Here is a 26920-nt window from a genome sequence, read left to right as displayed (position 1 = left end):
CCGCAACGTTTTGGTCAAATCAGGACGGAATCTTGGCAGGATTTTTAAATGAATAAAAATCATGAGTATGGATTATCAAAAACTACACGATCTTATAACTTTGGTTCAAGGCTACCCCAGCTGCTATGATCCTGCGCACCCAGGCTATAAAAAAAATTAAGAAAAACGGTGTCATTTGGCTCTCTATTGCTCAACAGCTTTCAGAAGGGGGTAAGAACATAGGTAAGAACATGCTGTTGCAATAATTTGAAATCTTTGCCTTAAAACGCAGCGTTATTTTAGCCAAAGTTCGAACAGAAACGGACGGATTTCCGCATGGATTTCCGCAATGTGTACACGAACCATAAGTAACTATATCTTCCTAAAATCAATTTTAGTATTTATTCATACACCCTGAACTCTCAGAACATACAAAATTCATTCATTTTACCAACATTTTCATTTAAGTAAAGAAAAGGGTATAGGATACGGCACTAGACTCCATAGTTCAAACCGGCGGTGTTGATCTCCGTCGAACGCTCCAGGCCACATAAATTCAATTTAGACCACATAAATTATCTTCATAATCCAAGTCAAAGAGAATTTTACCTTTTCATTTAATAGCATGTTGTCTTAAAGCCTTTTGTTGTCCTTAGTACAGAAATGCGGAAAAATATTGCTTAAAAACAAAAATAGGACACAGCCTTACCAAACCAACCACTAACCTTACTTCCTACTTTTAGACCAGCATTATTATTATTCTTGTGTGTAGCGATAATAGATTTACTGTGCTTATCTGATATAAAAGATATAGCAGAGAGAAAGAACCTGCAGTAAATATTTTCTATCAGCTAAATTAAATCTCTGGTCAAAATCTATAAGACAGAAAACTTTACATTCTTGGCTATTTTGACACCTCTGCAGCATTAATCCTAAAGTGATAAATTTACGTCCTATAGATTATTCCATTTCAAAACATAGTTTTTGGTAAAACAAATCTTTAGCCTGTCTCTTTAATCAAATATGAATGTTTGCAATTTTCACAAATAAGAATAATTGATATTTACATAAATAAATAAACAATAAAATTATATCTTTCAATACGTATTTGATGCCAAAGAGAGTTGGATTTTAGATAGTCTTATGAATCCTATTTACAACACACCTTTTTAAAAGCCAAGTTTACAATATTTAAACCTTTCAAGTGTGCAAATAGAAACTTTTTTTAATGCTTAGTCCCCTTCAAGTCATCGAGACAAATTCCTTAGTATTAACCACCTTCATAGGTGAGTACAGGGTGAAACATTTCTCGTCCATGACCCACTCCCTTTGATGCCTAGTCCCTTTTAAGTCACTCAGCATTTGTCTTAGTACCATTCATTTTCATAGGTGCAAACAGGAAAAGAGGGAAACATTTACCAGCTCCCATCCCCTCTTTTAAATGCAAAATCCCCTTCAAGTCAACTAGACTTATTTTTGACTCTTCCCTTTTTCATATATGGGAAAAGAGGGGAAATTTTCCGGTCCCAAGGATGTTTCCGTTGTTTCCTTTCTCAACTAGAAAAAAAATATGCAAGCCATTGAGCAATAACAAATGAAAACAGACAAGTAGCAGCAAAAGGCTACTACAAGATTCGAAATTTCAGTGTTGACTGATATTCAAGTTGTTAAAAAGGAATAAGTATGCTACTTTTCTATTATTTTTTCTTTTACTTGATTTTAAATTGAATCTTTAAGGAATTGATAATCTTTTTAGATGGCTGCACAAGAAATCAAAGTCTTAGTCGAATAGAAGAGTTATTTTATGACTCATCTCCGTGCTTCATAACCTTGTTCAGAATTACTTCATTATTGAATAAGTAGCATCTTTAAAGATTTCCAGGGTAAGGCAATGTGGTACCGTGGTACCATTTTAGTAAAGTGATGCACTTCTAGGAATGATATTAGCCTTAGGCCAGTGTTTTAGAATTTTTAAAAGTAGGCCTAAATTTCAGATTTTTTAACTGTTTCTTTCTAACTGGTCAAAACACTAAAACTAGCACTGGCAATGTAGCTGTAGCGGTAAAATTCTACTTTTTTGCTATCTTGGAAAGGGGTTAGGTTAGGACAATGAAACTTATGGGGATTGGTCTACATGCTAAAATATGTCCCAGGAAGGTTTTTGGTAAAGTTCTACCAAATCATATTATTGACTTACGCATAAAGTAAATATACCATTCGATGCCTTTTTGGTAAAGTTCTACCAAATCATATTATTGAGTTAGAAATAAAGTGAGTACACCATTTGATGCCTTTTTAATGCTGATTACAAATATAATAATCATTTCTAACAGAAATGAATTTCAGCCCCCCCCTATATATACCTAACCTAACCCTGAATTGGCATGTATAGGGCGGGGGCTTAAATTCATTTCCGATAGAAATGATTATTATATTTGTAATCAGCATAAAAAAAGGCATCAAATGGTGTATTCACTTTTGTCCTAACTCAATAATATGATTTGGAAGAACTTTACTGCCTTTTTTTATGCTGATTACGAATACAGTAATAATTTCTATCGGAAATGAATTTCAGCCCCCCCCTATATATGCCAATTCAGGGTAGGGTAAGACACCCAGTAGTTGGCCACCTGCCTATTCTCGGACAGAATGTAACTAACAGGAACCAGTCTAGTAATGTGCTTAAGTTTTATACAAAGACAAAGCTGTTTCCCTGGTCACTATTAGATATCCATATGGATTTATTGATTATTGGATTTTATTGACCATATGGATTTTATGACTATTAGATATCCATATGGATATCTAATAGTGACCAGGGAAACCAGCTTTGTCTTTGTATAAAAACTTTCTAAGCACATTAGCCTAGAGCTAGGTTCCCTGTTAGTTACATTCTGTCCGAGAATAGGCAGGTGGCCGACTACTGGGTGTCTTACCCTATATATTTCTACAACCTAACCCTGAATTGGCATATATAGGGGGGGCCTGAAATTCATTTCCGATAGAAATGATTATTATATTTGTAATCAGCATAAAAAAGACATTGAATGGTGTATTCACTTTATTCCTAACTCAATAATATGATTTGGTAAAACTTTGAAAGTTTTTTGAAGTACCTATCTCCACTCCTTCTCCCTTTGGAGGGTCCTGAAATTTGCCTACATAACATGTCTATTATACCTTTTGAAATTTTGACAAAGAAACATTTTACCTTAATTATCAGTTATCAGTTTCTTTTTCTCTGGCTTTAATTCTGAAAATGCAATTCCTGTTATTTGGGTAGAATTTCAAGCCATATCAATGTCTTTTTTTCAAAATTTAGGAAATGTATTTGCATATCTTTAAAAACTTATAAATTAGGATTGAGCAAAGTTGTGAAGCTGAAAAAAGTTTTGTTATGCTTCATGTAAGCACAAGATTTATTTTGCAAGGTTTTAATTTTATAACAAACAGATTTTTAAAAGTCATCAAAGGTCAGGACCCTCTAGAGGGAGAAGGAGTTTAGAGAGTTCTAGTTTGGAGGAGTTTCTAGAGGGAGAGGAGAAGGAATTTGATTTTGCTTTTTTTAAGATAGGCCCACTTATTTTATTGCTTTCTTCCACTTTGATGCATCCCTTTCAAATGTATAGAAAATTTAACCGTATTTTCCTACTATTAAGTTCTGCTGACTTTCAGTTTAACTTCACTGTTTGGTGAAGACAGTTTTTTTTTTTTTTTTTTTTTTTTTTTTTTTTTTTTTTTTTTTAACAAGTAATTACCTGTAATACATTATTAGAACATACCTTCCTGGGGCATACTTTAGCCTGTAGACCTATGCCCCAAGTTTCATTTTCCTAACCTAACCCCCTTCCTAAGATAGCCAAAAGCAGCTAAAGTAGAATTTTACTGCTGTAGCATATCACTAGTATCTAAATAAATGGATTTGAACTTAAACAAAAATAGGCCTAGACTAAGCCTGACTGAAGAGTATGCTAGCCTAGGCTACACAAAAATTCATGTATTTAACCTTAGGGTAAAATTCTAGATAAGCTACTTTTTGCTATCTTGGAAAGGGGTTATTTTTGGAAAATGAAACTTTCAGAGATGGATCTACAGACTAAAGTATGTCCTGGGAAAATAAAGTACCTATCTCCACTCCTTCACCCTCTAGAGGACACTGACCTTTAATGACCAACTAAAACTAGAATAAAAGAAATTACAAACTAAAAAATTAAGGTATAATGTTGTTTTGTTCAAATTTCAATAGATATAAACCTGTTAAGTAGACACATTTCTAATGCATAGGAATTAGAAGAGGGTTGACATAGTAGCTTGACAATATTTTCCTGTAGTATGTTCTGTCCCTGGAAGTTCCATTTTCCTAACCTTACCCCTTTCCAAGATTGCCAACAGTAGCTTGTCCAGAATTTTACTGGATTTTTTCTACCGTAATTTTTGTTCTGTCTTAACTACCCTAGCAAATTTCAGTGTATCAAGTGTGATTAAATGTTTGGATATCTGTAAATCTTATGAAGTGCTAAAATTCTAGATAAAAGGATTTTGCAATTTTGGAAAATAGGCCAGTTGATGTAGCTGAAAGAAATGGTATTAATGCACAATTAGGGTTCTTAAGAAGGAAGCATATTAAGAAAGCAATTCTTACTTCATGCCAGTTGTGGTTAACAAATCTTGAAGCTGCTTCCACATTACCCTACCCCGCCCCCCCCCCCACTATGTACAAATGTATAGCCCAAATTTTAAATTTCCTATGCAATTTTCCAGGCATCAATGTTATTTCAACTTGTGTAGCCATAAGTTAAATTGAGGCTGACAAAATCAAGAAATAGAAAACACAGAGAAGCATATAATTTGGACCCTATAAAAAAGCCTATATAAATGTTTCCAGAGCCTAAACTATGTCCTCAGCCCTATCACACTTTAAAGGATACTAAACTTAAAAAACTTGTGCAAACTGTGTGTTCTAAAAAGAAAACTCAGAAATAGATTTAAACTACACAAAAAGACCAAGGAAATTATTCTGATACTTTGAATCTGATACCTGGCTTATTCTAAAGAATTTGAAAAAAAAGTTACAGAGAGAAATTAAAGAGAAATTATAGGCCTAATTTTAGATTTTGAGCCATAGCTCAAAATCTAATCAAATCATTACTATTGTTTTTCCTCTCAAATATAGACTCAAAGAAAATCACAAAGAACAAAAAATATGGAAAATATATTTAAAATTGTTTTATACAGCTAGGCCTACCCAAGGTTTCAAAACATTATAAATACAAATCTTAATATGCCTAATTTTATTATGCTTAAATCTTAATATGCTTAATAGGCCTAATTTTAGATTTTGAGCCATAGCTCAAAATCTAATCAAGTCATTACTATTGTTTTTCCTCTCAAATATAGACTGAAAGAAAAGCACAAAGAACAAAAAATATGGAAAAGATATTTAAAATTATTTTATACAGCTAGGCCTACCCAAGGTTTCAAAACATTATAAATACAAATCTTGAAAAGGTAAGGGAGAAGATCCCCCCATGCCTTAATCTTCTTTATACCTTTATAATATTACCTAGTTCAAATCTTATTTGATGAAATGAGTTTAAATACCAAAGCAACTTAAGAAGTCTTATAACAGAAAGTTAATCAGCTTAGATCTTTTTGAATCATATTGGTACAACATTCCTTTTGTGAACTAAACACTATTATAAGAAAAGAGAAGTTTTACTTGAGTCTTTAACTCAATACTCTTTCAAATAAAACTCTTATAACCATGACCAAAAAATAGTGGTCTCATTTCACAGAAGTATATGGGAGGGGAGGGGGGAGAACATTATTTTTCAAAATTTAGTGGGGGATTATATTGTCGTTTTCAAACTGTCAAATGAAAAAAAGTGAAAAAGCCATTTTAAAATCAAAATACCAAAAAATTTATCTCTCAAAATCTAGGAAGCAGAAAATGCCTGTCCAACAAAATCAGAAAATTTTTCCAGATAGGTTTGAGAAGGGGTGGGGCTGGGATACAGTTAATCTGGAAAAATTCAGTTAAACTCAAAATCCAGTTAAACTCAAAATCCAGTCAATGAATATAGTATAGATATAACAAAGTAATAATTTTATCTATTATAAAGTTTGATAGGGGAGCTAAAATTGATTTAAACCAGCCAGTTGAAAACCAATTTTCTGGTGAAAAGTTGAAAAGCAGTTGTTTTCATTTGATGGTTAACTTTTGATTAGCCTATTTTTTTGTAAAATGTAAAGTGGAATTAGCCCTTAGACTTGTGCTCATAGAAGATTTTGAGATTAGAAGATCAACTTGTTTGAATAAACTAGCAGTACATCAAACCACTTTTTTTTTTTGATGCCATATCTTTTGGTGTGCTCTGGTGCTGAAAAATAGGGTAAAATAGAATATTTCAATAGTCAAGTCCTTATATTTTAAGTCATTTAATCATTGCTTTATAGACACCATTGGATTTCGGGCATGCGATTGCTAGAACAAGTTTTACACAGGCCGTCATTTCATCAAATTATATGGAAGGGGAGGGGGCCATTTTTTAACATCTTGCTATATCATTAAAGCACCAGGTCAAAACTTTTAAAAATTATTTTTTTTTTTAGGATAAGTATTTGTTTTAGTTTTGAAGTATTTCTCAAGGGGGTGAAGGCTGCAATACAATCCTGCTTTTACCCCTCCTTCACCCTTCAAGAGTTTTTTTGTCCATGATCTATGTGGCCTGTTGTCCTTCTCAAAATTATTTCCTGATTAATATTGTTCTGTAGAGGCAGTTTTAAAGGTGGGACACAATTTTAGGGGCACAAAATTTCAAACAAGTAATCTAACAGTTATAATCATTTTATGATTTTTAAATTTTTATTAATAATCAAGAGGGTGCACTTAATAATAGAAAATAATTAATAAATTACTAATTAATTAATAGAATATATTTAAAAATAATTTGAATGATAAATTAGAAAATAATTAAAGAATAAATTGTTAATTGTAAATTGAAATATATTTTGCTAATTAATGAAAATTTGCCCTGAAACCTTTGTAGGAGACAGGAGAAGGGAGGGGCTAATCAAGATTTTGCACCAGACACAAGAGAGGCCAGAGCTGCAACTATTGTTCTGTAAGGTAGACCTAAAAAAAGGCAGTGGCGTAATTTCGTCAAAATTCTGGGGGGTGGGGGGGGGGCAAAGTTGGAGCCATTTTTCCCAAGTCAAGTGAAAATAACAGCGAAAAATAAGCCATACAGTGCCATAAAGTTAAAGATATAGCCTAATAAAAAAAACTGACCTGTTTCTGTGGATGCTTGAATTATGTAGGCTCATCTTAATTTTGACCAGTTTTTTGAAGAAACTAAGTTTCAGCTGGGGGGGGGGGGCAAACTAGGGTCCGGGTGGGGCAGCAAACTTAGGTTTGAGAGGGCATTTGCACCTGGATATGCCTAAGTAAAGATCAACATGACTTCAATTTTTGTTTGTTTTTTCATCTGGCAATTTTTTATGGAAGGAGTTATCATTGAAGCTTTGGAGGGGGCTCATTAGATTAGAAATTCAAATTTACAATGCTTGTTTTAAGAATTAGAAGAGAATGTAGGGCATCCAGCCCCCTTCTCCTATGTCCTGCCTACCTCCTCAACCCCTAAAGACACCCAAAACAAAATTTCATGCTAGCCATTTTGTTTAGAATAGTTTAAAAATCAAATAATTATGCCTCTGGGGATAATCTGACCCCCAACAGTCCATGGGAGAAAGACTTTAAATTAAGCAAGTTGCCCATTGTTTACATATGATTTTTATTATTAGGATTACCTTTACTTAGAACTTAGCTCCTCCAGGGCCATTTGTGTCACATAGGGCATCAGCAAAGCCTCGCCAGATGTCTAGGAGCAGAGCACCACCCATGACCTCCTCCCAATGTGGTTGTAATAACAGGTGAACACTCCGCAGGTCTTGGTCGTACTGTCATTGGAGGGTGTGTTTGGGTCGCCCTCTTTTTCGCCCACCCTCGGTTTACCACTTGTAGACATCATTCAGAAGACGAAATCCTGACTTTCAGAGGACATGACCAAGATAGGCCCATCTTCTCTGCTTCAGGAAATCAGTGGCTGGCGGTTGACCTGTTCGTCTGCGGACCAGTACGTTCTTGATCCTGTCTTGCCATGAAATGTTAAGAATTCTTTTGAGGTAGACATTTTCAAATACTAGGATATATTTTTCCAGCTGGACATTGAGCTTCCAGCATTCACTTGCAAAAAGGAGAATGGACTTGACGCTGTCATTCAACAGACAGATCCTTAGGCACAAAGAGTATTTTTTGTATCGCCATACTGGTTTCAGTTTGTTGGATGCCAGTGTTGCTTGTCCAATTATCCTCTTTATCTCGTTGAATATTCCGCCATCATATTTGATCCAACTTTAAAGATATTTGAACTCCTGGACTTGTTCAATTGTTTTTCCATTGTATTTAAGGATCAAAAGTGAGTTGGATGTGGCCATGCTCTTCGATACGCTTACTATTAGTCCCACTTTCACAGCCTTGTCTGCTATGGTGTCAAGTAGTAGCTGCGAATGTTGCTTCGCCTCTTCTAGAAGTCTTACGTCGTCTGCAAAGTCCAAGTCTGTCATCTGCTGGCCACTGACTTTTACATCAAAGCCTGGTGCTTGCCGTAGGACATAATCCATTACTAGGACAAATAGGAACGGGGATAACATAAATCCTTATTTCACCCCAGAGAGAATCTTGAAGAATCGTATCTCTCCATTTTCCGTTCGGACACAACATTTGCTCTCTTCACAGAGGACCATTATTATTCGGACTAGTTTATTAGGTACTCGATAAAATTTCAAAATCTTCCATAAAACATCGCAATTGATGGAGTCGAATGCTTTATCAAAATAAATGAAGAGCAGATATAACTTTTTATTCCATTCTCTTGACTCTTCCACCATAAGTCTGAGGATAGAAATAAGGTCAGAACATGATCTACCAGGCCTAAACCCATCTTGTTCTTCTCTTAGATGTGAGTCAAGTGCTGCTCTCAAACGCTGCAATATATTTGTGGCCAAGAGCTTACTTGGCACTGAAGTCAGGTTGATCCCTCTAGTCGTCACAGTTAAGAGTATCTCCCTTCTTAAACTGTTTAACTAGAATACTTCTAGTCTAATCACGTGGGACCTTTTACGCGCTCCAAACTGCTAATAGAAGAGCAGTCCATATTAAAGCAGGCTAGAAGGGATGTCTTTAGCATATCTGCCGTTATCCCATCGACTCCTTATGCAAGGCCATTTTTAATCTTTTTGATAGCTGCTTCTACCTCTACAGTGCTGGGAGGATCAGCACTTACATCAATTTGTAAAAACGAGATGTCAGATACAGTTTCTTGGTTATGGGGTGTGGGATGATTAAGTATATTTTCAAAATGGGATATCCATCTTTCGTCTACTTTCTTGGGCTCTGAAATTACGTTCCTGTTTTCATCTATAACAAGTGATGAGCGGTTCCTTTTTTTCTAAATATCTCATTGGTTAGTCGGTAAACCATCGTGGAGTCGCCTTTCTTTGCAGCCTCTTCGGCAAGTGCTGCTTTCTCTACTATCTGGTTTCGCTTATCTTTTCTTTTACTCTTTTTGACAGCTTTATCCTCTTCTTTATAGCAAAGCTGCAGACGGTCTTTATCTTCAGGCCTTGACGCATTCAGGAGATCTCTCTTTCTTTCCTTGCACTGTTCAATGAATTTTCAGGATTTGACCGATATCCATTTCTCCTTATTTCGTTTCTTCCAAGACTGCCCTTGGCGGAATCATGGTAGGTGTTCTTGATTATCAACCAGATATCTTAGACACCATGAGTCAGCTTTATATGTTAGATTTAAGGCTTCAAATCTGTTTTTCAAAGAAATACAGAAATTGTTTCGGGAGTCTTGTTTTTTTCAGTTTGTCAATGTAAGAAAAAACTTTCCAGAAAATAATTTTTTCAAAGAAATGAAACCAAAGACAAGCAGAAATAAAGTAAAAATTAATTCAATCTTTAAGTGAACATTAATCACTATCATCGGATAAATGAAACCCAAAACAAGCATAAATTAAAATAAATAATCAAGTCCAACTTAAAATGAACTGAAAAAACAGGAGTTGAGACTCCTGTTTGACTAATAGTTGAGACTGTTGAGTTGAGACTAATAGTTGAGTTGAGACTAATGTTTGTAAAGACCAGAGCATCATTTGTGCTTTACTTAAGCTAATTTTATTTTTTGACTGATCTAAGATCAACAACAACAACAAAAACGAAAATAACAATAATAAACAAGACTGCTGAAAAGAACTAATGAATGTAGATTGACAGTTTAATATATATTGATACTCATTCCTGAAGATTTTACCAATTTTGGATTAATTAGCAGAATAAAAGAAAAATTGTTTTAAATGTAATTTTGTGTCTAGTAAAGCACAAATGAGGTTCTCGTCTTTTAGAAGGCTTAAGAGGCCCTACTCCTGTTTGCAGTTAGTTCTGTTTTGTTTTAAGCTTTTAACTTGATTGTTTATAGTAATTTCTGTTTGTTTTCGGTTTCATTATTTATTAATGTTGATAAATGGTCATTTTAAGCTTGGATTATTATTTGACTTTATTTCTGCTTGTTTTTGGTTTAGTGTAGCTCCACTTTTCTTTGAAAAATCTTCTTCTGTGTTTTTTTTAATAATTTTTTTTTGGTAGGTTAGACATTATTTGTAAATTGAGTAATAAAAAGAATATTTTCAGAACTTTTAACGGTTTCTGCTTAAGGATCAAGATTCTGGCGTGCTATTTATATATTGAATCAATACAACCTCCTTTTTTTCATGCGTTTCTTGTCCTTGATTACATTCCGTTCTCTTGGTGGTTCCACCAAGTCAAAATGAAAAATCAACTTGACGTTCCCAGCCAGTATTCCCCCGCAGTTTTAGATGGGTATCTTAAGTTGTTAATTTATACTTTAGCCATATCTGAGATATTGCAGAAATATTTTTTTGCCAACCTGTATGCAAACAATATCTTTCAGTTTCATTCAACATCCCCTTCAACATTTTCTAAAAGTTTCAATTTAATACATTAGCCATTTCTGAGATATTTTTGATTAGCCATTTTAAAAACCTGGTTGCATATAGTTTCTTTGGAATTTGTTCGTTGTTCCCTTAAACTTTTAACTCAGTACACTTAATCTTTCCTGATATATCGCAAATATGCCCTATTGGCATCATGGATGTGTTCACTAGACCTTTTAAAGGCTTTTGACAGTGTTGTTCATACTCAAGGTGTATTTTCTCTTTATTCTAATGGAGTAAACTTTTCAGTCATTTTTGTTTTGAGGTATTGGTATGAACGTGCGTATTTGTGGCTTAAATTAAATTCAGTGGAATATATTTCTGTTCGATGTGACGTATGCCAAGGAAGAGTCGTATCCCAATATGTTTTTAAGATGCGTATAGCCTAGCCTCCACTTTAGCCTTGATTCAGTCAACTTATCACTATGAAATGTCTAATATTTCATATTTAGCTTACGCTGACGACATTTTATTGATTAGCCGATCAAAATCTTCGTTGTTTAAAATGGTTGGTACCGTTTGCGATTCACTTAGTAAAAATGGTTTAACTCTAAATACCGACAAATGCGAATGTTTATATTTTACCTCCCGTGCATCGTCATTCCCACTTAATTGTTCTGATTTCATTATTCCTATTGTTTGTTCTTTGAAATGACTTGGTATTTCCGTATGCTCCAGGATTATGTGTATGAGTAAAAAGCTGGAGATGACTAGAAAAAAGATTCAGGTCGGATATTCTAAAATTGTAGCAAATAGGGGAAAATTTAAGCGGAAAGCTTTATGTTAGTTATATTCAACTTTTTATGATCATGCTGTCCTTTTTCCTGTTGGTGTTTTTATTTTGCTAAAACGCCAGGATGCTAGGCGCCTGCGCTCGTATTACTTAGAATATCTTAAGTGCCTTCTTTATTTGCATTCACGTACTCGAAACCGAAAACTTATTCATAATTATAGCGCATCTGATGTAACAAATAAGCTTGCGTTACTTCTCATTAAGATGCCAAAGTCAGCCCCTGGCAAGCTCGGGCCGCACCACGAGCTCATCCGTCTTTTAGTTCAATTTTAGGGTTTTTGCATTTGTGTTATTTTGTGTTTTTTTCCTATTTTTTTCTTTGTACTTCGCTTTCCTCTGTATTTATTAGTGGGTTATAAATAAATTATTAATAGTATTATTCCCTGGAAGTTTCAACTTAATACCATTAGAAGTTTCTGAGATACTGCAGGTATGTCATTTTGACAACCTAGAAGCACATAGGCCTAGTTTGCTTTAATTCATTGCAACATGCTATGGAAGTTTCAACTTAACATCCTTAGCTCTTCCTGAAATATTCCAGATATGCCGTTTGACAACATACATGCACATAGTTTCCTTTGATTTAGGTCATTCCCCCCCCCCCTCGACATACCCTGAAAGATTCAACTAAATACCCTTGGCTGTTTTTGATATATTGCACGTGTGCTCTTTTGCCAATTTGCCTGCATAGTGTATCTCTTGATTAAGTTCAACGTTCTCCAACATTCCCTGATAGTTTTGACATAATACCCCAAAATGTTCCTAACATATTCCAGAAACGTTCCTTTGGCCACCTGGACGTACATATTATTTTTCTTTTGATTTAGTTTAGTATTCCCTACAACGTTTCCTGTAAATTTCAAATTAATGCCCTTGGCTGTTCCAGAAATACTGCAGATACAGCTTTTTGTCAATCTTGGATACACATAGTACCTTTTGATTTCGTTCAACCCCCCTTTCCCTCAACGTCCCTTGGAAGCCTCAAATTAAAGACCTTAGTTGCTCCTGAGATATTGTAATAAGCTCTTTTAACAACCTAGATGTAGATAATGTGTTTTGGTTTAGTTCAATATCCCCCCAACATTCTCATAAAGTTTGACCTTGATGCCCTTTGCCTTTCTGGAGACTCAGTATTAAATATCCCCACCCTCTTCCTAATAACGAATCCTATACTTAAACAATGGGTAACTGGCAAAACTTATAGCCCTTGCCCCAAAAACTGGGGGTCTTGTAATCCCTGAGACATAGCCTAGTCATTGGATCTTTCAACAATTTTGAAGAAATTGCTATCTTGAAGTATTGATCAGATGTCTTTGGCGGTTGAGGGAGGAAGTCAGAAAAAAGGGCATCAGAAGTTGGTTAGTTGCCCTCTAATCTCTTTTGACTCTTTAAAAGGGTGCTAAAACTTTCTATTCCAGTCAAATAAGCCCTCGCCAAAGTTTCTACAACAACTTCTTTCATACAGTGTGACCTGGTGAAAAAAATACATTGAGTTTATATTGGTCTTCCCTTAGATACGAAAGGGATGCATGTTTATTCCTGGATCATAGCCATCGCAATAGCGCTGCCTAAGAAAAGAGCGATGTGGACACAATGTATTATTAGTATTTTTTTTTTTGGTCTTATGGTTTTAGACCAGAGCACTTCGTATCGAAGGAGTTGTCGTAGAAACTTCGAAAAGGGCTCATTCAACTGGAAATCAAAAGGGCTAGTGCCCTTTTGAATAGTTGAAAGTGATTGGAGGACGACTAACACCCCTCCTACGCCCACCATTTCCCCAAACACATCCAATCAAAATTTTGTGATAGCAATTTAGTTCAACGTAGTTGAAAGGTCCAGAAATTATGTCTTTGAGGATGACCCCCCCCCCCACAGCCTATAGGGCAAGGGTTGTAAGTTATGTCCTGGGGAAATATAAGGTTTATAAAGAAAGGGTTATCGTATAAACTTTGGAGGGGGCTGATTGAGTTGGTAATCAGAAGTTCTAGTGCCCTTTTTAACTTTCAGAGTGATCGGAAGGTGGACACCCCCCCCCCCACACCTCGTATTTTCCCGAAATGCATCTAATAGAAATTTTGAGATGAACATTTGTTGTCGTAGAAACTTCGAAAAAGACTTATTCGATTGGAAATTGAAGGGGCTAGTGCCCCTTTTATTAGTCAAAAGTGATTGGAGGGCAACTACCCCTCCCCCTCACACGCCCACCATTTCCCCAAACACATCGAATTAAAATTTTGAAATAGCCATTTCAGCGTAGTTAAGACCCCCCCCACATTTCAGCGTAGTGAGATGACCCCCCCCCCCCCCACAGCCCTTGGGGCAAGGGTTGTAAGTTAAGCCCTGGGGAAAATAAGGTTTTTATAGAAAGGGTGGTCGTATTAACTTTGGAGGGGCCTCACTGGATTGGTAATCAAAAGTTCTACTACCCTCTGCAAGATTGAAAGTGATCGGAGGGCGGATGCTCCCCCCCCCCCCACACCTCGTATTTTTCCAAAATGAATCTGATATAAATTTTGATATAGCCGTTTGTTGTCGTAGAAACTTGAAAAAAGGGTCATTCGATTGGAAATTGAAAGGGCCTTTTTTAATAGTTAAAAGTGATTGGAGCGCAACATCAACCCCCCCCCCCCGACACCCACCGCCTCCCAAGACACATCTAATCATAATTTTGAGATTTTGGCCATTTAATTTTGCCATTGTTTTCAGCGTAGTTGAAAGGTCTGGAAATTATGTCTTTGAGGATGACACCCCCCGCAGCCCTCAGCGCAAGGGTTATAAGCTATGCCCTGAGGGCATATATGGAAAGGGTGGTCGTATAAACTCCAGAGTGGGCTCATTGAATTTGAAATCAGATGTTCTATTTCCCTTAATAAGAGTCAAAGTGATCGGGGGCAGCCGCCCCCTCCCTACGTCGTATTTTTCACAAATGCATTCGATAAAAATTTTGAGATAACCATTTGTTCAGAAATAGTCCAAAGATCATATAGTAAGGCATTTGGGATGGACAGAGTCCGCCTGGGGGTAAGGGCTGTAATTTATATCTCATGGGTATATAAGGTTTTTATGGAAGGGGTGGTCCTGTAAAATTTAGAAGAGGCTCATTTGATTTGAAATGTATGGTTTTAGTTCCTTTTTAAGAGTCAAAAATGATGGAGAGCAACTAGCCCTCCTCCCTAACATCCTCGTTTCCCGAAACGTATTCAACTGAAATTGTGAGATAGCCATTGTGTTACCAATAGTCCAAAAATCAAATAACAATTTCTTTAAGGTGGACAAAATCCCCCAGAGCCCATTGGCAAGGGTTGTACGTTATGACCAGGGCACATAAGGTTTTTATGGAACGGTTAGTTGTATAAACTCTGGTCGGATGGAGCTCATTTGATTGGAATTTGGAAGTTTTAGTGCCCTTTTTAAGAGTCAAAATGAATGAAGGGACGTTAGCTCCCCCCTCCCCAAGCCTATCATTCCCCAAAACATATCTGATCGAATTTTTAAGAGAGCTATTTTGTTTAGCATTGTTGAAGGGTCCAGTAATTATGTCTTTGGGGATGTCAACCTCCCCCCACTGTCCTCAGGACAAGGGCTGACAAGGGCATACTATATGTTATTGAGAAAGGTATGCATGTTTGAACTTTTATTTCCAAGAAGAAGAAGGGTATTCAGGTGAGCGTTTCAAATTGAGAGGAGTGCTGAACTAAATCAAAACACATTGTGTGTATACGGATTGCCTAAAGGGTACAACACAGGAAAAACTAAGCATATTAATTTGGGAAATTCAGGTACTAATAAGGGAGATGACCAAAAAGGCAGTATTTGCACGCTACCAATACTACTGCGCTACAACTACCACACCTGCTAATACCACACTAATCCATTTAAAATATTAAGGGAAATTTTGAACTAAATCAAAAGACGCTATGTGCATGCACATTGTCAAAATAGTTTATCTCAAAAATTGATTTGGGTATTAAGTTGAAACTTCCAGAGAATACTTAAAGGGGAAGATCATCTCACCTAAAGTCAATATGTGCACACTACTGATAACACTACTGTTATTGCTGCATTTACTACTACTACTACTACTTCTATTGCAACTACTTGTAGGGCTAGGAAAATTGAGACGAAAATTTCAAGAAGTATATGAACATACAGGTTATCAAAAGGACATGGCAGCAATGCCATAACAATGGCTTATTGTATTAAGTTAAAACTTCCAGGACCTGATGAGAGAGATGTTCAACTGACCAAAATGCAATATGTTAATACTATTTCTGCCATTAGCACTACCGCTATTCAATATTATTGCTAGTAATATCAATACTACTACTGTGACTACTATTAAAACAATGCCTAAGGGTATGGAGGTAAGAATTTCAAGAACTTTTGAGGGGGAAGATAAACTGAATCAGAACATACCCTTTGTATGCAGGTTCTCAAAAGGGTGGAAGAGCAATATCTTAGGAAGAGTTTGGGGTGTGAAGTTGAAACTAACAGGGCTTGTTGTTAGGCATATTCATTGTTGATATTTTCTTACTCATACTACTGCTGCTGTTACAATTATTACTACTTCTATTACTACTACTGCCACTAAAGCTTAGGCTACTACAATTAATGTTACTTATACTCGTACTGCTACTGCTATTAAAACTAAGGATATTAAGTCTAAAAATTTGGATATTTACAAACTGTATGGAACTAAATCAAAACACACTATGCCCATACAGGTTGTCAAGCGGACGCATAAGAAATGCTTCAGGAATGGTTGATGGTATGTATTAAGTTGAAACTTTCAGCGTTTGTTGAAGGGGATGTTGAAGAAACCATAAGTGCTATGCACATACTGCTACAAATATTGCTACTGCGTAAGCTAAGGGTATTAAGGTGAAGCTTTTAAGAAATATTTAGGCGGATGTTGAACTAAATCAAAACAAGCTATGAGTATGTGAAATTTCAAAAAGGTAACAAAGCAATATCTGAAGAACAACTTGTATTATTAATTTTAGACCTTTAAGAGTAAGTTCTGGGGGATTTTGCACTAGCCAGAAGGCAATATGTATACTTTTTATGCTACCACTACAGTTAATGTACCTAATGACGCTAAAGGTATTAGGATGAAACTTTTAGGAAACGTTTAGGAGTTTCAATTAAAGGAAAAAACTGCTTGCATGCAGGTTTTCAAAAGGGTACATAAGCAATATCATAGGCAGTGTCACTCTATAATAGCTAGAACTATCCTTGAAACTTTTAAAGGAGCTAATTCAATTCAAAATTAAAAGTTCGGGTGCCCTTTTTAAGAATAACAAGAGATTGGAGGGCAAGCAGTCCTTTTCTCAATCCCATTGATTTTCCAAACGCATCCAATCAAAATTTTGTGACAGCCATTTTGTTCAGCTTAGCAGAACGGTCCATAAACTATGTTTTAGGGATATTAGGCATATCAACATCCCACAATTATGCAACTGGCCAATTATGCTTTAAAACTAAATGTTGATTCAATATAAATCAAAAGGCATTGTATTTATGGTTGCCAATAAGACAACCTCAGCAACCTCAGCAACATATCGTAAACGACTGGGGGCATTAAGTTTAAAGTTTTGGGGATACTACTATTACTACTTCTGCTCTTTCAGTTTAAGATTAAATAAATAAAAAGAGTATAAGTGTATCCAGGTTGTCAAAGAGCATAGATAGAAGCTCTTGGAAATGATATTAAGTTTTATTTTTCAGGTCAATCTTAGAAGCTATAAAATTAAATTACAAAATACTTTTTGTATCAGGATTAAAAATTGTTGAAAAAGTTTCTCCAACATACAAATAGCAACCCATACTATGGATTCTTATAGAAAAAACTGAAAAGAAATCAAATATTATTTTTTCCATGAATAAGACTTTGTCAATCCGGTGGCCTTGTACTAGGTGGCTGGTATACTAAACAAACTAACAACTTTTTCTTCTCAGGAACTTCATTCTCAATAGAAAAAGTTTCGATCTTACCTTCAATCCAACAATTTAAATCCTTCTTTACTGTGTATCTTATTTGATCCTTATTTATAAATGCAAGTCCACCCCGCATCATAGAATTTCTTGATTTTGAGACCAGCTGGTACCCTGGCAAAGTACATGACGGGAGAAAGCTATCCTGTGTAAGAAAAGATTCGGATATACCCAACATATCAATTTTATCACAATATGAAGTAAGAAGGTGCGACACTTCAGAAAAATTCGACGAGATGTGACCGTTCCACTGGCCAATACATATATACATATTTGTCACATTAATTACATTACTATTCATAATATCAACATATCTACTATGCCTCATTGGCCTAGCATTAATTTCAGCGGGATCCTTTCCCACACGAGATAACAATACGTAATCAAAACGGAATGGATTACTTTCAAGCAACTTCCATTGCGAAGGGTTAATGCATGAAGCGGTTAACCTTATTTAACTTCACTGACAACAAATGATTACGTGTCCCTGGTTGACGGAGGACAAAACTTATGAAGGGAAAACTAATCCTAAACTGTAAAAATAAATGAAAAATCAATGTTACGTAACTAAAATTACTACAAGCAGGAATAAACTTATGAAGATATGCTAACTAATAATATATGCAAAAATGACACACGCATCAGAAGATTTTTTCTAGCGACCAGAGCCTCCGTGGTGAAGAATTGCTAGTTTCACCAACGAAAATTCGACCTTGGTCGGACCAGACACACTTGTTCTCAAATTTATCTCTAGCAGCGTTTAGAATATCGCGCTTCTTGCATGTAAGCTTTTTGCACACAAAAATCCCGCTTTTTGCAATTTTAGGCTTAGCTTTGAAGATAGACTTTGCAATCTCTTTGTTACGGAGCTTCAGTATAACTGGCGCTACTCTGGCAACTCTGCTTGCCGGCTTGTTATTCAGGCTCTGTCTATGTACCCTAATAATATCGGAGTCGGCAATATTTGCAAGGCCCATTTTTTCGCGGATCAGACTCCGCATAATATTGTTTATGTTGACCGTAGCGGGCTGCTTCACACCATGAAATAGAAGCGAGTCCAGTTTTCCCTCTTGCTGGAAATCGTCCAGTTTATTTTCTAAACTACAGACTTTATCTTCAAGTAAATCAATCTGATGCTGGATTCCTTTGGGGGGTTTTTCCAGAAAGAAAAATTTTGGGGTATATTCCACAGTGATTGCATCACAGATCTCAGAGAAAATAAATATACGTCAGAAAGTTACCACCCCCTCGTTCATTTGATTTTCCCTGTACCTTTTCCTGTACGTTGTCAATTCACCGCGTCCTGTACTATGTGGGGTACCGCAAGGTTCTTTGTTAGGTCCGATTTTATATTTAATTTACGTCGACACATTACGGTTCTACATTCCTGATGCCGCCGTAACATCCTTTGCGGATGGCACTGCAATAACAAATGCTGGAAAGGCTTTGAGTGAGTTTGTTTCAAAAGCAAATAAAGTGATACATAACCGGCATGTTTTTACTAGCCATAGTTGTTTAGCAGTGAACGTGAGTAAAACTAATTACATGATTTTTAGTCTTACTAGAGCTATTGATAATGTTTTCGGTTTAGTTAGTTTTAATGGTACAGAGATTAAGCGGATATTTGATACAAGATATCTTGGTTTTCAGATTGATTGTAAATATATTGGAAAAAACATAGTGAAATTGTATTGGTGAAAGTTGCGCGGGGCTTAGGGCTGATTCGTAGATTTAAACATGTTTTTCCTGTCTCAGTTTTGAAAATTTTATATAGTCCACTTAATCATCCTTACATTGTATACGGTTGTTCTGTGTGGGCTAGTAATTTTGCTTTAAATTTTAAATGGATACAAATTGTTCAGAATAAAGCGGTGCGTCTGCTCGGGGATTTTGAAAAATGTGAAAGCACAATGGATTGTTATCGACATTTTAATATTTTAAATGTTGGGCAGTCGAGAGATTATCAGACCGGTATTTTCGTGTACCAGTGTTTAAATAAACTATCACCTAATTATTTTTGTTGTGTTTTATCATCGAATTCTGCGTACCATTCATATGATTCAAAGAATTCCGCGGACCTAGTACATGAGAGACGACACACTGCTAGGTCTAGTTTTGTATTTAGGCATGTGGGTGTTTCAGTATGGAACAGTCTTCCAGAAAGCACTAGGATGGCCGAGAGTGTGTCCGCTTTTAAAAATAAGATAAAAATTTCTTGATGAGTAAGGAGGGGTGAGGGAGGGGGGCTGTCTTCTGTAAGCACTGGTTTGCGGTTCCAACGAGGTTTATGTTTTATTTATTTAAAAAATTGGATTTTCTTCTTTTTTTTATTTTTTTCCACTGAAAACCAAATACGTTTGAAATGTTTTCACTTTTCTTAGTTTCATAAATGAAAAATTATCAAAATTGTAAGGAATAAATATCAGTATATGTCAATTAAACTGACAATCCACGGTCAATTTTTTTTTCAGTTAAGCGCTATTAAATTAATCTCCAAAAAGGCATTAAGGAGAAACTTTCATGGATCATTGGGTTGGGTGTTAGAATTTATCAATAGACACTATTTGTATCCAGCTTGTTAAAGGGTGTATATGGAATATCTTAGGGACAGTCAAAACTGGATTCCTGTAATGTCTCAGGAACGAATTAAGTCTTAAAGTTGAAATTTCAACAGGACATTGGAGTTTGTTTTTGTGTGTTGGGGGGGGGGGCATTCAATTGAGATTTGTAGGAAATGTGTTGATGGGGAATATCCAACTAAACCAAAAAAAATTAAGAGCATCCCACTTGTCAAAATTGCATATATGCAATATCTCCATAAAAGACCTAGGGTATTAATCTGAAACTTTCAAGGTAAGTTAGAGAGATGTACAATTAAATCAAAAGGCACAATATTATTCCAGATTGTTGAAAGACATATATGCTATATTTTAGGAACAGCTAAGGGTATTATGTAAAAAAATAGTGTATGTCATTGAGCATATTTAACAGATTAAAAAAAATATGTGCATCCAGGTTTTCAAAAGGGCGTATCGGTAATATCTTAAGAACGGCTGAGTTTATTAAGCAGAAAATCGCAGGGCACGTTAACTAAATAAAAACGTAGTATTTGCAGCCATGTTGTCAAAATGGCGTATCTGGAGTGTCTCAGGAAAAGCTAAATTTATGAGATTGAAACTCTCAGGGCATGTTAACTAAATAAAAATACACTGTGTTATCAAAAGTGCATATTAGTAACGTCTCAGGAATAGTAAAGGGCATTACGTTGAAACTTCCAGGAGATGTAAAACTAAATCTAGAGGCACCATGTGTATCCAGGTTGTCAAAGGGGCGTATCTGTGATACATCAGGAACAGCTAAGGATACTGATGTAAAGGCAAAGTGCAAAAAGGGATGTGAAGTGCAAATGTGTAAAGGGATGTCAAGTGCAAAAAGACACAAAATGCATCCAGGTGGTCAAAAGGACGTAGCTGCAATATATCACGAACAACAAAGGGGATTAGCGTTAATTATTTTTGGGAATGTTGAGGGTGTTGTTGAACTAAATCAAAAGACGCTATATGCATCCAGGATGTCAAAAGGGTATATTTGAAATACCTCTGGAACAGCTAATAGTATTAAGCTATAGCATTCAGAGAATGGTGAGAGGGATTTTGAACTAAATCAAAGAATTGTATGTAGCCAAGTTGCCAAATGGGTACATCTGTAACATATCGGGAACACCTAAGTATATTAAGTTGAGAGTTTCATGACATTTTGAGGCGTATGTTGAACTAAAGCACAAAAAAAATATAGGCTTGCTGGTTTAAAAAGAGTGTGTCTGCAACATCTCGGAAATGGCTAAGAATATCAAGTTGAAACTTTCATTTAATGTTCAAGGGATATTGAATTGATTCAAAATAAACTAAGTGCATTAATGTCGCCAAAATGGTATATGTACGATACCTCTATGACGGCTAAGGATATTACATTAAACTTTCAGGGAAAATTTAAGGGAATGTTGAACTATATCAAAAGACACTATGTGTATGTGGGTTGTTACCTCTGCGTACCATTGAAAGTGCCAGAGGATATTGAACTAAATCAAAACATGCTATGCTTATCAATTTTGTCAAATATCTCCAATATCTCAGGAACAGAAAAGGGTATTAATTTAAACTTTCAGGCAATACAAAGGGGTATAATGAACTAAATAAAAGGAGGCTTAGTGCATCACTGTTGTAAAAATGACATACATGCAGTGTCTCAGGAGCAGCTAAGGGTATCAAGGTGAAACTTTCAAGAAAGTTGAGGGGGATGTTGAACTAAATTAAAAGACACCGTGCCTCTGGACTTCCAAAAACGTTTTTGTAATATTATAGGAGCATTAAATTGAAAACTTCCTGGAAATAATCTTGAAAATGTTGAACATAAAACTCGGTATGTGTATCCTGGTTGTCAAAAAGGCATGTTTAAAGTATTTCAGGTACAGTTAAGGATATCAATTAACAGCTTAAGGGACCCAGCTGAAACTTTGAGGAACCATTAGATGGGAAATCAAGTAGATTTTAAATTTCGACTTGAGGAGACCAAGGGAAGAATATCAAAAATATGCTGGTTGTGTTGATTCTTCGTCTGAAATATTTTTTTTTTACGTTTATATAGAACCAAGGTAACTTGACCGGGAAATAATATTGGTTATATTGATTCTTGACGCCGTGTTTTTATTTTTTAAGCAACTAATCAGTATGCTTTTCATTTTTTCATCGTATTTTTTGTTCGTTTTTGGTCTTTTTTTTATTATTCATCAAGGTCTTTGTTTGTTTTAAGCTTTAATCAATATTTGACTTTCTCCTTGTCTTTTGTTTAGTGTATCTTTTTAGTTTTATTTAAAAACACTTTTTTTGTAGGAATGATGTTTTAAAAATCAATTATAATAGGAAGGCGTTTTCTTGTCCTAAAATAAATGAAGTGTGTCTCTTTTTGTAATATAGGCTAAATTCTGTTTTTTTAGTTGCTTCTTTGAATAAAATATTAAATACATGAATGTAATAACATACATTATTTTTATTATAAATTCAAATGAATTTTCAATTTATATATTCAGGAAAAGACACCTTTATATGTTAAAAAATTAAAACAATTGGAGTGGCATCAATCCAGAAACGCCCTTTTGCTATTACGTGTGTATATGTTAGAGTTATTGTTAGAGTTATTGTGTATATGTTATTGTGTTATGTTGTGTGTTATATTGTGTTATTGTGTTATATTGTTATTGTGTTATATGTTATTGTGCTATATTGTGTTATGTGTAGAGTTATTGTGTATATGTTAGAGTTATATATGTAGAGTTATTTTTGAAGGGGCATGGGCGCTCTTTATGTCTTCAGTCATAGAACACAATCGTAAGAATCTTGAATTACAAGTTTACAGAGGCTACCAACTGCGGGCTTGAATCCTTGTAATATAGCATAGCTTTCAAGGCAGAACATTATCATGGTAGTAAAAAGTGAGAACTTGAACAATAAATTATTGATCTGACTGGGACTGATTCCTTGAGCCTGGTAATCTTTTTTGTGCTTTGCTGAGCGGATGACCAACTGTTAAAGGTGCTGGGGTTTGCTGCAAGTCTGGTAGATGAATGGCTACGCCCAAAAAAACCTTTGGAAATGATAGACTTCACTGCACAGGTGCTAGCAGGCTTCGGTATTTCATAGTTTTAGCATTTTTCAACTTCTGGACATGGGTGTCAATTTTATGTAGGGATGACAATTCTACCCTCCCCCCCCCCGAATTTCGAAAAATATATTTTTGGTATTGTCATTGAAAACTAGTCATTTTAGCATTTGTCATTGAAAGAATCCGAAAAACAACAAAATTAACCATCTTCCCCGATTTGAAAAATATGTTTTACACCCCTCCCCTTATAAATTTTTATGAATTGACACTTCTGCTCCTGAAACTATGAAGCCTGCTAGCTTATCGGTCGAAAGGGCAGTGATTAAAAATCTCTCGGGTGAAGTCTGCTTAATTGTAGCTTTGTGCCAATCAAATTGCTAGTGAATCTAGGTACTTTCGTGGAAGGTATATGTTGCTCAGAAGGGGCAGAGCCATTCATAGGGTTCGTGAAAACCGGGAAAACTAATCATAGTGCCCCCGTCCCGACTCAAACATAAACAGTGAAAGCCGAATCAAAATGAACAATTTGGTCAAAGTGGGCAACCCCCTAGCTGCGGCGCCGAGAGCAGTTTCGCTGGTTGGCATCCCGTTTGAACGGCTCAGAGAAGGTCCATATAAAGGAAGGAATATTTAGGGAGAAAGGAGGAGAAGGGAGAAAGGAGGAAATATTTAGGGAGGGTAAGGGTAAAGGACGGTCCTTACTCATGCCCTATGTGCGGAGAAAATGGTGAGGATCTGCTTCACTTCATGGCCCTTTGTCCCGAATTACAGGATTAAAGGAAAGAATTATTTTTTGATGATGTGGGGACAAGTGAGTGGTTGGTTTCAGTAATGGGATAAAAAATTATGGGACAATAAGAATGATAGCAAAATATATAAAATTGGGTATGTCACATAGAGATAGATTTTTTTAAAGGGGGTGGGGTAAGCGTTGACATTAGTTTTGTATGTTTGTAAGCTATTTTCTTGTTTGTTATTTTTGCATTCATAGCCCTTGAAAAATGCAACCTACATCTATCTGTGTACGTTAATTGAATGATATTGTGCACTGTATTAGGTTTTTGTTTTGTTTTGTAATTTTGCGTTGTTATTGTCATGTAGGCTACTATAATTTGCTATGAGTGTTATAATCATGTGCTATTATTCTGTGTGATTTTCCATTTCTTTGCCATGGCCCAAAGCGGCTTTTATTGCAATAAATATCTATCTATCTATCTATATATTTGAAAATTCGCCCCTTCTGTATGTCCCCTTTCAATCTTAAGCTGATCAGAGCATCTTCATCCAAAGGTTAGAGAAGGGGGTTGCAATTTTGTAAATTATCATTTTTATCTTTCCTTTGCCTGAGGAAATTACTTCGTAAGTCTCAAGCCGATCAGAAAAAAACGTCGTACCAACATTCCACAGCTTGGACTCATTGACTCATTGACTCAGTTATCTCATTGGCTCAGAACCAAGCAAGGATGTATATGTCTTTGTGCTGAATTAGGACTTAACTTGTTATTAGAATCTAATCCTGACATGGTTTGTCTTTGCACTGAGACAGAGCAAAGTTTGTCCAAATCAGGAATTAACTGGCTTTTGCAGTCAATCTGAGCTTACTCGTTTTTGCATATATCGTCAAATCTGAAGCTTTTGGAATTGGACCTGTTTGTTCTGCACGCGTAACTTATGTTTTTCTCATAATATTTTGATTGTGTACTATTTCTTATTTTTTGTTTTTTTTTCAGGTTCATAATGATTAGCCCTGAGCCTGGCGAGCTAAGTATAATAACCCCTGATGAAAAGCACGGACACGTAATTATACACTTTGATATTGACTGCTTTTATGCCCAAGTTGAGATTGTAAGAAATCCGACTCTAGTAGATAAACCCGTTGGGGTACAACAAAGGACACTTGTTGTTACATCCAATTATATTGCCAGAGAACGAGGTATTTATAAGTGCATGCCAGTTATTGATGCGCTTAAGGCTTGTCCTGAACTGGTGCTCATTAATGGTGAAGATGTTGCACCATATAGAGAATACGCAGCAAAAATCACCAGTTTGCTTCGAGAATACTCTAACAGGGTGGAGAAATTGGGGTTTGATGAGAACTTTGTTGATGTCACCGAATATATATCACAGAATTCAGACAATTTAACAGCCAAGGAAATACAAGGGAAAATTTTCCAAGAACAAAATTATGAAGACATTCAAAAATGTGAATGTGGTTGCCATCAACTTCTAATTAAGGGTGCCACTCTTGCCAAGACTATAAAAGAAAGAATATATAAAGAAATTGGTTTAACAACGTGTGCAGGTATATCGTGGAACAAACTTGTTTCAAAACTCATAGGCCCAATGCACAAACCCAACAATCAAACCATTATGTTTCCAAGTCAACTTGACTCTCTTATGTATTTCATATCAGATTTGAAAAAAATTCCTGGAATTGGACGTTCAACATTGGATAAACTATCTTCAGTTGGTGTGACTACTATTATTGAGCTTCAGTTATGTAGTTTGAACGACCTTGATAGGATATTTGATAAAGCTACAGCACTTCGCTTACTAAAACTTAGCTATGGTATTGACGATTCCTCAGTAAAATTGTATGAAAAAAACAAAAGCATTGGCGTTGAAGATAGCATTAAGCCAATTACAGCTTTCTCACAGTGCAAGGAAAAGCTTAAAAAAGTTTTGGAAAGGGTTTCAAAGCTCTTAATCGAAGATGGACGGGTTCCAACAAATCTTAAAGTGTCAATAAGATATAAAAACAACTCAGGTGATACTGTAAGGGACAGTCGTCAAACTGCTATTACAAGTGCTATTTTCCGGGGTAATGTTGCTAATATATGTCTTCCAGAAGTTGAAGAGAATATTTTGAAGAAATGTCTAGAGCTTACAAAGAAAATGACACAACCTCTGAAACACATTTTTATTACCCTCTTTGGCGTATCATTTGGAAAACTGATAGAAAAGAAATTTTTGGGTGATAGTTTCTTTTTTACGAAAAATTCTGAACGAGCTGTTGGAGGGTCATCCTGTTCCCAAACATCATGTATATCAGAAGACGATCTTTCTGATATATACCTTGATGAAACTGTACTGGCAGAACTACCTTCTGACTTAAAAAATGAAGTACTTTCATCGTATAGATCACCAAAAATGATAAAAGGCCACACTGGACTTGAAACACAGGATTGTCCCAATAATTGGGATCCAGAGGTTTACAAGTCTTTGCCCTTGGAAATTAGGGAAGAACTTGCACTAACTTTAAAGAGACCTGGTGGTGAAACTCATGTACAGAAACAGCAAAAGAGGCAGAAAAGCATTCTGGAATTTTTTTGTAAGTGATTTTTCATACTTTTACTTTTTTACATATTGCTATTTGATCTTATAAAAATAAAAACAATGTTTATTGAGGATACTGAGA

At 35.6% G+C, this 26920-nt stretch overlaps 1 protein-coding gene across 2 annotated transcripts; it reads left to right on the top strand.

The window, feature by feature from the left end:
* The first annotated feature begins 1595 nt into the window (after positions 1-1595).
* LOC148956046 (DNA polymerase iota-like) lies at positions 1596-26920 on the top strand. 2 transcript variants are annotated; one of them, XM_089093743.1, is made up of 2 exons: positions 1596-1660; positions 25233-26920. In XM_089093743.1, the coding sequence occupies exon 2, from the start codon at positions 25240-25242 to the stop codon at positions 26839-26841; it is 1602 nt and encodes a 533-aa protein (XP_088949869.1). In that variant the 5' UTR covers positions 1596-1660; positions 25233-25239; the 3' UTR covers positions 26842-26920. The 2 variants fall into 2 exon arrangements, with proteins under 2 accessions (XP_088949869.1, XP_088949858.1); XM_089093732.1 differs by lacking the exon at positions 1596-1660 and adding an exon at positions 1788-1862.

The sequence above is a fragment of the Artemia sp. Qi Xiang Cuo genome, chromosome 1 (genome assembly GCF_049724085.1).
Source record: "Artemia sp. Qi Xiang Cuo chromosome 1, ASM4972408v1, whole genome shotgun sequence".
Taxonomy (NCBI): domain Eukaryota; kingdom Metazoa; phylum Arthropoda; class Branchiopoda; order Anostraca; family Artemiidae; genus Artemia; species Artemia sp. Qi Xiang Cuo.
The sequence above is the reverse complement of the archived record's forward strand: the minus strand, read 5'-3'. Positions and strand labels throughout refer to the sequence as shown.

What these genes read in the sequence shown, in the direction of transcription:
- LOC148956046 (XM_089093743.1), top strand. Translation starts at nt 25,240, where the DNA reads ATGATTAGCCCTGAGCCTGGCGAGCTAAGTATAATAACCCCTGATGAA.